At 34.8% G+C, this 12046-nt stretch overlaps 1 protein-coding gene across 1 annotated transcript; it reads right to left on the reverse strand.

Annotated features, from left to right (window-relative positions):
• Window positions 1-4560: 4560 nt before the first annotated feature.
• LOC149245548 (heavy metal-associated isoprenylated plant protein 2-like) lies at window positions 4561-5973 on the reverse strand. The gene is made up of 3 exons (XM_089455617.1): window positions 5677-5973; window positions 5369-5444; window positions 4561-5147 (listed from the first exon to the last, which is right to left on the reverse strand). Exons 1-3 carry the CDS (start codon window positions 5713-5715, stop codon window positions 4903-4905), a joined length of 360 nt encoding a protein of 119 aa, XP_089311743.1. The 5' UTR covers window positions 5716-5973; the 3' UTR covers window positions 4561-4902.
• Between the last annotated feature and the right edge of the window lie 6073 nt (window positions 5974-12046).

Here is a 12046-nt window from a genome sequence, read left to right on the forward strand (position 1 = left end):
GAAATTATGCAGCAAGGCAAGGAGCCTTACATTGGAAGAAATAACTGTCAAAAGTCAAAAGAAAATCGACATCGTCGATCTCTGTGTCGAAGAAAGGAATTTCATAAGGTACTTGTTGGATAAAAGTAACAGGGGCCAAAGCGGGAGTGACATTACCAGTCAATGCAATAACTCTAATTAGAGTTGGAAAATAAGAATGAAAGATGAGGAGTTTTCTATCTGGCTCAGAAACTATAGTACTCACTATCTTTTCTTTGATGGGGATTCCAAGTCTAATTCAGGAATGGCAGGGGCTGGCGGAATCATTTTCAATGCCAATGGAGATATCAAATTTGCTTATGAATGGGGACTAGGCCCCCTCTCTAATAACAGGGCTGAAGCTCTCGCACTATACCAAGGGCTCATTCAGCTTCAAAAACTCGGCATAAGCACTGTAACGATCATTGGAGACTTGACCATCATCATTAGTGTGATGGTATATAATTAGAACGCCACCAATGTGCTCCTACAACAAACAATAAGTCGCTGTCAAGCACTTACCCAAAAAATGAAAGAAGTCCGTTTTTTCCATGTACTTTGCTCCCTCAACAAGGAGGCCGACACTCGTGCAAACAGAGCCTGCTCTAAACCCATAGGCAATCTCCGATGTAACGCCATCGAATCTCAATGTTACCTGCCATGACCAGATGCGAATCAATCTTCAGATTGCCCGCAGAGGTCTCTAGTAATATTGGGTACCTCCCCATTATCGCTTGCAATATCTTTAGGTTGATTTTGATTCTTGCTGCAACAGAAATCTTCATTGAATCTCATAATTATGATAACACTGCCACAATATCATTGATTTCAATACGAAAATTTCACTTCAGTCCCTTCCCCCAAGGAACTCTGACTCCTCCATACCTTACCCGTGACTTATCACTCAAATTCCCCATGACTCCCTCTTCGCTCCACCTTATTCCCCTGTTTGAGCTCTCCTTCTTATTTGCATTCCCCTTCATCCAGAATCACACCTCTCTCTCCCCCTTGCTGCGCTCGATCTACCCTTTGTTTGCTTTTGGTCGATCTCATGCTGCCATGAGCATTTGATCTACCCCCTGCTCTTTAGAACATTGCTTTAACAATACCTGCATTTGCTGTGCACTGGTAATTTAGTTCGGCCAAACTCAATGGCGAGAAGCGAGGAATGTTTGCACTGTGCTGATCTCCAGGCAGAACTGGAGCAAATTCGAGCTCACCAGAAGATCTTGGACACCAAAATCGAAACCCATGCTTAGATCACCAAGGAGAAACATGAGGCCGACCTCAACCTCTTTCTTCATAGAGTTACTTCTCTTCAGGAGCAGTTCAATGACCTCTCAAATAGATGTAGTCATGCCCAAGAGTCCATTGACATCCTGAAGTACATCATGGAAAAAAGTAACGCTCCTAGCACCAGCTCAACAAATTTAAGGAATGCAGGCACTGAAGGCAATCCTGAAGAATCCGTGACCCACCAAATCAGTCATATAAACATCGATTAAGCATGACTTGCAAATTTTGCCTTCTATTGTTTCAGTTTGTTAGAATCTATATTAGTTCGGGCTTTCAAAAAGTTAAGAATGACAGAAGCAAAGGGGAATTTTGTCCCTCCTGTTATATTTCCTTACTTTGCTTCTCAGGCACACCGCCTTGTAACAGTGGAGCTTAGCCTCTCCAATCTTTTTTGAATACAAACAACAACCGATTATGTAAAAAGAAAAAAGAAAAAAGAGGGGAGGTGGCATGAAAATTAATAAATCAAATGAGAGAATAATAAATGGATAGAAATAAATATATGATGTATACATATAAATAACAAAAGCTAAAGAGGAGGGGAAACTAATGAATCAAAATAATTAGTTTTGAAAATCATTAGCAGGATTCATTAGAAACTAAGAAAATAAATTATAAATTGTAATTTATTAAATATTATAAGAATTAATTTAAATAAAAATAAAAATATTTAGTATTATTCTTTACATTAATATAAGATATTGTATTTGATGACAATTTAACTGGCTATCCTTATAATAATAAAGTGTTATTTTTTTTCCCTTTGGAAAAATCGTAATTTTCATTAATATAAGGAAAATTACATGTTGTAGATGCTAGGCGCATATGCATGATTTAAAAGGATGTATGTCTGTCAAAAAATAAAAGCAGATATGTTCTCCACGCAGGGAGACAGTTCCTTAAATATGTGCTGTTTAAAAACTCAAAATTTTAATTACTCTACGCAGAGAGTATTCCTGTAACATGAACTATTTATGTATGGACAAAATAAGTATAAACAAAAATAACAGGTCACATATAAGATGATATCAGGCTCCCGTTGAGCCTGTGTTGCATGGTCCATGTATGGGCGGTGGTAGTATCGGTAGTGCTCCCCTTCTCTCTGCTCTTGAATCATCCAGAGGTTGCGTGGCCGAATCGTTGCCTCTTTGGAAAGTTTATCAGCGAGTGTGTTTCGTTCCCTGTAGATATGATGACATGCAAAACTGTCAAAAAATGTTATGTATCTATGTATCTCATCCAATATGTGTCGCAATGTGTAAGCTTGACATGTTGAAGATTTGTTTATCCAATTGCAAACAATTTTTGAGTCACCAAAAACTTGAAGATTCTGACAGTTTTTTTCAATTGCAAATTGAATGAGGTTTTTTATTGTTATGAGTTCTGCATAATTTTTTGTGCCACCTCCAAGTCCCATTTGTATATGATAGTAATGGGAATTTGTTATGTATAGGACAACCCCTCCCCCACATCCTATATCTTGTGTCGATCCATCAAAATATGCCCAAGGTTGTGATTGATCAATGATCTCAGGGATGATATTTCTGGGAGGAGAGTTAGCATCATCCTCAGGTATAATGCTGTAGTCGGCAAGGATTCTGGCTATGATGTATGGCCAATGGGGGAAGGAATCTTGAAAGATTGTTTGTGCCACCTCCAAGTCCCATTTGTATATGATAGTAATGGGAATTTGTTATATATAGGACAACCCCTCCCCCACATCCTGTCTCTTGGCCGATCCGTCAAAATATGCCCAAGGTTGTGATTGATCAATGATCTCAGGGATGATATTTCTAGGAGGAGAATTAGCATCATCCTCAGGTATAATGTTGTAGTCGACAAGGATTTTGATTATGATGTATGGCCAACGGGGGACGGAATCTTGAAAGATGATACGGTTCCTAACTATCCAAATTTCCCAACTAATGAGGAGGGGGAGGTTCCTTCCTTTCTGCAGGGATGCATATGTCCACTAGTTGGCCCATACCTCCCTAGTGGTCTGACCCCTCCAGATGGAGGTTGCAAGGATGTGTGAGAGAGTGGAGTTCCAGAGGTAGGTGGTGATGGGGCACGAGAGGAACAAGTGATCCACGGTTTCTGTGCTGTCTTTACATAGGCAACACCAACAGGGCCCATATTCCCCCATTTGATTAGATTTTCTCAAGTCGGGACCTTGTTCTTCAGGATGGACCACATGAGAATAATAATAATAATAATAAAGTGTTATGTTTTAAAAGATTTTAGATTTAAATGTTCCTCATAATTATTTGTTTATATGGAAAAAGTGTATATAAACATTTAGAAGTTACAATAGTAGTGATTGGAGTGATTGGAATTCTGATCTCATATAGAAAAATGCAAAATAAGCTTACTGCTAGATTTAAAGAAAAAACATTTTTAATAAAATAACATAAATATTTTACATTAATTAAAAACCATTAATTAAAAAATTATTTGTTATAGGGATATATCATAATGTTGTAAATGGATATCCAAATTTTTTTCATTGAGCCTTGAATTATGTTTAGCTTTTTGTTTAATTCATGATTTCACATAATTAGAAATTATAATATATAAATTAATTAATTAATTAGGATTTTTTTTGTAATTTATAGAAAAATATAGTTTATAGATATAGTTTAAGTAAAAATGGTTGGTTATGAAATATTATATATAATGAAATTCAAAATTTAAATTTTATTTATTTGTAATATAAAAAACAATTATCTATTTATTGAATTAAGACTTCTTTGATCTATATCAAGTTTTAATGACATCAAAATTTATTTGTCCACAAAATTTATTTGGAACCAACAAGCTTGATTTGTGTGATTCATCTTTAAAGACTTTTTGGGACATTTTTGGTTTAATTTGTAGAGAAATCAATATGAATTTATTGGAATTATAACTTTTAATTGTCAACTCTTCATAGCCCATAAATTTTTTAGAATACAAAATCAATATATACATTCAAAAACACATTTTAAATAACAAATAATCAAAATTTAAACAAAAATATTTATCTAAAAAAAACTCCAAAATATATCATAATTAAAAAACACCATTAAAATAGACCAATCTATCCAAACTCAAACATTTTAAAAACCATGGAAACCAAAAGCTTACTTGCATGTAATTAATTATTACTAAAATATATTATAATAAAAAAATTTCTTAAAAAATAAAATAATCCACCCATCCATCCAAACTCAAACATTTTAGAGACCGAAGAAACCAAAAGCTTACTTGCACAATCAGATTATTATTAAAAATGTAAATTCTAATATAATTTCATACAATAATTTGATCGGGAAATTTTCTGTGAGTTTATTGACTTGACCAAACTTCTTCTCTTCAAAAGGATGAACACAATAGATCGCGAAGCTAAAACACTAATGTCCCAAGAACGAGAAGAGATGAAGGGGATGCAAGATAAAAGAGTTGGAAGACCATAGAGAAAAAAAGAAAGCTACAGCATCAATCTCGCCAAGAAAGACGAGGAGCCAGATAATTAAAAACTAAAAAAGTTATAAGTTCGATAAACCAATTTGATCTCAGTGAAGTTAACCACCATCATCATCATCATAATTACATTATAGAGCATGGATAATACACATTATCATCAATTATATACCACACATCGCATTTTGGGCAGCATTGGGGAAGCTCGTCCGTCTTATCTTCTTCCTTTTTCTCCTCCGTAGGATTCCGAACGCTCACTATCTCTACATGCTTTCTCAACTTTCTGAGCTCCACTGCAATTTCAACAGGATCCGCGTCCCCAATCACGGTTACAGTGTGTTTAGATGGATCCACATTTACAGAGCTCACTCCTGCAGTGTATATATATCTCAGTAAGTTTAGTTTTAATATTTTTGAAATTTGTAATTGGGTCAAGTTCGAGAGCAGTATATATATAAATCTAATATCTTAATATATTTTGAATCTATAATTAAGTTCAAGAACATACCAACCATTGCCAACAAATACAACATATGTTTTGACTCTGTAATTGAATATTAAATTACACAATATGCTGTATTATTTTTTTTACCATAAAGATTCGCAACTTTCTTCATAACATTCCGCTTACATTTGCGGCAAGATATATCCACTGAAAGCACAGTCTCCTGCAAATAGAGAACAACAAGATGTAATTGCAGTCATGTCAACATAACTGAAAAACAAATAGTAAAATATGTAATGGAATAGAAAACCAATCCAAACCATTATTGCTACAATGGTCTGAGAAATCTGGGAGCAAAACTGTGAAACTTTTATGAAACAAACTTGCATCATTGCAGAGAAATGATTGGACATATAAAGACCATACAAGGCCGCAGGAAATATGTACGAACTTACGAAGAAGAAGAAGGTGAGAAGATTCAGCTGCTCCTCCATATACTTTCACTTCGGGACCCATTGACAATTATTGTACGAGAAAACAACAGTTCGCAGTAGTGAAGTTTATAGTTGGTATGTCATCATCTGTGGCTATAAAATATTTAAGTTGGGCACATGCAAATCTGCGTAGAATTACAGCATGTACCAACTACTACTATTCATGGAGGGTCTTAATGGACGATGGATTAAAATCTCTCGGCATCCGTCAATTTTATGCACATATTTGGATGTACACATTCGGCATAATGGGTTCCATGATAAATGGAAGTATATGGAATCCAGTTGTCCAACTAATTTGGGTTCAACAACCTTCTTAAATATAATGATTATTTCAAAGACTCGTTGTTGCTGTATGTGAGTATTTCGGAACTCAGTAGATGAACGCTCGTAATTGTGTTTCCTTTCATCAATGAGATGTCCGCTGTTCTTACGTCATCGGAAGTCCTTTGTTTTGACGTCATGAGGGGAAGAAATATATTCGATTGGCAGCCATATTGACTTTCTAGCTATGAACCCATCCTTGGACTTACAACCTTTAAGCATTCATAAGAATCTGGATTCCAATGCCGAGATATATATCAGTGAAAGTTCTGCAATGAATGTTACTATAAGGAGGAATTGAAATGTTCGTGGGAGGTTGAGGTCTGGAATCAATTGCTTGATAAAAAAACTTTGGACTTTATTAGAGATATGGATCTCCATGATGTCTCTGTTATGGATGGTGCTAGTTCTCGGGCCGTTAGAGGGGATATGCCCAATACTCTGTTCCTAATGAAGATTATCTCCTTTAATCTTCGGGTTTTTGGGGGAATTCTTCTAAAAAGAAATTCCCTAACAAACCTTTTCAAGGCGATGGGTCTGAGAATTATTTTGATACAAGAAATCATGGTTTTGAAAGTCATGTTGAAATATGTAATTAGGTTCAGTCTTCATAAATGTATTTGGTCACAATGAATTGTATTTATCAAAAGAATGAAGAATATATTTATTATTATTATTATTATTATTATGACTTATTAAAGCGTGGGTTTCATGCTTGGGTCATGATGTTTTAGGTCAAAGTCTCCATTGAGGACTTCTAGGATTTACTCTGAGTCATGAAATTCATTGTCCATTAAAAGAGACCCTTCTTGGGCTTTTGAATCATGTAAAAAGAATTAATATTGATTCAAATATGCTATTTGTCCCCTCCACACCAAGTCGTCCTCAAGAAGATCAAGTCAACCTCAACTAGGAAATTCGACCTCACCATAAGCTTATATATTGGAGCACTTTGATTTCATTTGGAGCATTCTCTTACACACAAGTTCGACTTATAAACCAAGGAAACTAAAAAGTGCAAAGTTGGAAAAGAGTTGGAAAAGGGTGCAAAATTTGGAAGGAAGGAAAAAGAAATCAAAATCCAAGTTTTGGGCCATATATCTCTCACTTGAGTGGAGTATCTAGGAAGATCGAAGTTTTTATTGTCTAGTCAAAGTTGTTGTTGCTACCAGTTGTTGGGTCGAAGTTGCTACTGCAAGTTGTTGTTGCTAGGTCGAAGTTGATATTGAAGGGTTATCATTTGCAAGAAGGAAGAGAGGGCTGACTTGGTGTGGAGGAAGTCTTTGTCTAGGTCCATAGTCTTGGATTATCTCGTGAAACTATTGAAGGAATAATTGTTGACTGGGTTTTCCCCTAGATAGGGGTTTTTCCTTGGTTGTATGCCTACATCTAGTGTCTTGGTGGTATTGTTTTAATCATTTCTTGATGAACTAAAAGATAAAAGAAAAACAGAAAAATAAAAGAATCATAAGCAATTTTCTATATAATAAAATATTTATGCCTTTCTGATTTTCTAACATGGTTTCAAAGCAAAGGTGAAGAAGGAAAAAGGTAGTTTGAGGATCTAGTGAAAGGAGTCTAAGAAATCTCAAAAGGATTGAACAAGGGATCTTATAAGGAGCACTTATAAGGGAAGAAGCTTACTACCTTCAAGGACAATGTCTAACACAATAAAGGGTAAGAACAAATTGGAAGGAACATCATTAGAGAACTTTTGAGGTCTAAAATGGGCTTCCTAAGAAAAATGTACAATCAAAATAAACTTTATAAGAACCAATATGATTCAAGATGATGATGTCAACCATGGGGGTGATTCACCATTTTTGGGGGAAAAAAGTAAAAATATTAAAATAATAAAACTATTTTTTCAACTTGTATTTTCAAATTATCTCCCTATGTTTTTATTCAAATTTCAAGCGGGAGTACTTGTTAGATGTAAAATTTGATTCTTCATCCAAAGAGTACCCATGTTGCATCTTTCGATGGACCCCGCTACATGAAAAAAACGTGATTGCAATCACATTTTTTCATGTATTTCTCATTTTTCGTGTAGGAGGGTCCATCGAAATTATGAAACATGGGTACTCCTTGGATGAGGAATCAAATTATGTATCCAACGAGTGTTCCCGCTCGAAATTTGAGTAAACCCATAGGAAGATAAGTTGAAACTATGAGTTGAAAAAATAGTTTTTTCTTTTCTCTCTCTAAAATTTGATGATATAATCTAATATTATTTTATTATTTCCACTATTATATTATAATTTCCTGAGGAGGCCCATTTTATACCTCAAAATTCCCCTAATGCAAATTACAGGGCATGAAAGGAGAATTGACCTCATTCTTGAAAAGGACAAAGTCTTGGATGTGGTCAAAGGAAAAGTGAAGAAACCTATTGAAGGATCTAGTGATGCAGATAAAGTGAAGTTTAGAGAGTCAGAACTATTGGCTATGACACTAATGGTAGAAAGTGTAAAGGACTATCTTGTCCCATACATTTCCAACATAGACCATTCTCAAGAAATGTATGAAGCCTTATCAAAATTGTTCACTATAAAGAACATCGGTAAGGTAGAAAGTCCGAAGAATGAATTAAGGACCACAAAAATGACAAAATATGACATTGTAACTTCCTTCTTTGTAAGGATAGCTAGGATTAGAGATGACCTTCAAGCCATAGATGAGATTGTACCTAAAAAAGAGCTAGTGATTAATGCATTATTGGGATTTCCACCTACTTGGAGTGATTTTGCTTTAGGACTCAACAGATGGGAAGAAACTCCATCATTAAACAATTATGGAATACCTGCAGCCAAGAAGAAATGAGAATCTCATTAGTATCCAACAATGAAGAAGAGAAAGTTTCAAATGCATACTCCGCTTCTCAAAATAAAGGAAACTTCAAGAAGTCAAAAGGGCCAAGAAGGAAGGTAGATATGTCCAAAATAGAATGCTACCAATGTCATAAAATGGGTCACTATAGAAGTGATTGTCTTGACAATCCGAAGAATAAGAAAAGGAACAGGGACCAAGCTAATGTTGCTGAAGAAGGATCTCCAAAGAAGAATAAAGCTGAAGAACTAGATATAAGGAACTTACACTACTAAGTCCTTTTCTCTAATCTTTAGTTGTTTCATTTTTTATTTCTAGTATTTGTAGGTTTAACATATTTTGGAAAAACATTTTTGAATTGTTTTTATAAGGTTATAGGTATCCTCGAGATTGGAGGGAGCTCTCACCAACTTCCAAATATAAGTATCTTATTCCTTGTATTATCTTTTCATTTTTTGTTTTCCTTACGTAAGTTTGATTGCATTAAATACTAATCACATTTCTATTCATATTTTCCTTGTTTAGGAAAAGCTTGTTGAATACTCAAGGATTATGGAAGAAGACCTCACAAAGACAAAGCATTAGAGTTACAAGGTTTGTTACGGTATGCCTTAAAGCTTTTTATCTCTTCATGCTATTCATTCTTGATAAACTATTCTACAGTACTAACATTATTGTGTCTAGATCTCTTGAATCATAAAGGTTTTTGATTGGGTAAATCATCATTAGATAAATCTACCCTCCTCATATCTTTAATTATTCTTGTGGAACCCTAGAAAGGTTCTTTGTAAAACCTTAAATTAAGGGTATGTCAATGATAATGTGTGAAACCCTAGCCTATTTAGGGTTATTGATGAAGTCTAAACAAAATGTTTGATGATGTCATGTTTGGGGTTTTGGTATGGTTATAACTTGTCAAGGTTGAATGGTGATGTCTGAAATCCCAAACCTTTGAAGTATTAGGATTTTCCAAGTTATGTATTGAAACCATAGATCATTAGGGTTTGGTAGGGTGTATGAGCAAGAGCCTTATAATGTCCTAGGAATGAAAGCCTATGTATATATGTGTTTGTCCAATCAAAACCCTACTCTGATCAAGTTTGTTATACGTTTAACTTTAATATATTGATATTTGCGTCAGTGGGTTGGACTAACACATGCTATTATATGCTTGTGCATGACAATAGAATCCTAGATATATGTGTTGACCTAATTTTTTATGGTCATAAGTCCCAGGGTTTGGAACTAAGCTTTAGTCAAAGTATTCTCTAGGATGATAATGTTTAATTTTCTAAAATATGATGACAAGTGTGATAATCTGAGATCTATGAAAGATTGTTGAAATCTGAAATTTGGTTGTGATTGTTTTTGATTGGTGAAGTTTAATGGATTATGTATGAACTCTAGGATCTTGCACTAAATCCTAGTGAAACATATGAGTGCTAAAGTTGTTAAATATATTTGTTTGAAATGTTTCTAGGGTTTTCAATATATTGTAGTAAGGTATGACATGCCTAAACAAAATGTGTTGAAGTCCTATGAAGGTTGTTATCTTGATTAAGGTACTCAAAGTATTGATGGTAAAATCTAGGGTTTATGACAAAACCCTCGCATGTATTTGAAGTATAAAAGTATGTGTTTTTGGTTTGTGAACCTAACTAAGTTTTGGTATTTGATGTCTAATGTTGAATGATTCCATTATTGTATGATTATGGTATGGTTAACTTCATGGTTCTATAGATTTGAGTGTACTTGTTATCTAAGTTGTGCAGGTACATAGTCTTCAAGATGGTGAAGATGTTCATAAATAAAGTTGATATGATAAGCATGGTGCATAAAGTTATATGAATGATGATGGTCATGATAACTCTGATAAAAAGGATGGAAGCCATGAAATATTCTCCAATGTCATAAGAATAATGTGATCTCTCTAAGTTAAGAGGGAGGCTGGATAAAATAAATCTCCCTAAAGTTAAGAGGGAGGACATATCATAGTCATGGTGGACACTGTGAAAGAAGAAATTGGAGAATACATTTTAAGGAGCTGCTAAGATAGGGAAAGCATGATCTGATTATAGAATATGTTGCTACATGTGAAGTAGGAAAGGAAGATGTACAATTGAGGAATCTTATGTCAAGATTTGTTTGAAAGTCCTACTGTGATAAATTGAGAAGCAACATCAAGTTGTCTAAAAGACCCCGAAAGTTTGTGTTTACTTATGTACATTTCAAAGTTTGTTACTGATTGGAGTTGTGTTTGTACAATTAAATATCTCAAGGGGTTTGATAACATGCTAGGTACACGAGAGATATTTGTTACTAATCTGTTTGATTGGGGAGGTTTTTCTACCGATTGAAATAATCAGGAGTGTTGAGGCTTTGCGTGTAAGACACATTGCCTCAAAAGAAATCTAGCTGACACTTTGAGATGATGTCTGGATCTTGAAGTGGTTAGGGTGGCGTTGGTCATAGATACCTGACCTCGGATACGTACCTCGATCCTTGGGTTGATGGTTAGCAAGTAAGCCTTATGGTACCTAGAGAGGCTGAAATCTTAGTCCATCTTAGTCCCACACAGATAGATTTCCCTGGTTAGGCATCTAGTCCATGGCACCGTGAGTTCCTAAACTATTGAAGGACCTTGGATAGATTACCCTGGTCAGGAACCTAGTCTATGGCATTGCAGTGCCTATATTCTTCATGGTTCATGTGTTTTGAGATCTTCCTTGTACTTGTTATTATGAATACCTCCCTAGTTAAGGGGGAGTGTTGAAATATCTAACTAGGTTTACTCTTCATAAATGTATTTGAGTCATAATGAATTGTATTTATCAAAAGAATGAAGAAGATATCATTATTATTATTATGACTTAATAAAGCATGGGTTTCATGCACAGGTTATCATGTTTTAGGTCAAATTCCCCATTGAGGACTTCTAGGATTTATTTTGAGCCATTAGAGTCATTGTCCATTAAAAGAGACCCTTCTTGGGATTTTGAATCATGTAAAAAGAATTAATATTGAGTCAAATATTTTATTTGTCCCCTCCATACCAAGTCAGCCTCAATTGGGAAATTCGACCTCACCAGAAGCCTAAATATTGGAGCAGTTTGATTTCATTTGGAGCATTCTCTTTCACACAAGTTCAAATTATAAGCTAAGGCAACTAAAAGGTGTG

This window comes from Pinus tabuliformis, chromosome 7, assembly GCF_031772625.1.
Source record: "Pinus tabuliformis cultivar Carrire ecotype Pingquan chromosome 7, CPIR1, whole genome shotgun sequence".
Taxonomy (NCBI): domain Eukaryota; kingdom Viridiplantae; phylum Streptophyta; class Pinopsida; order Pinales; family Pinaceae; genus Pinus; species Pinus tabuliformis.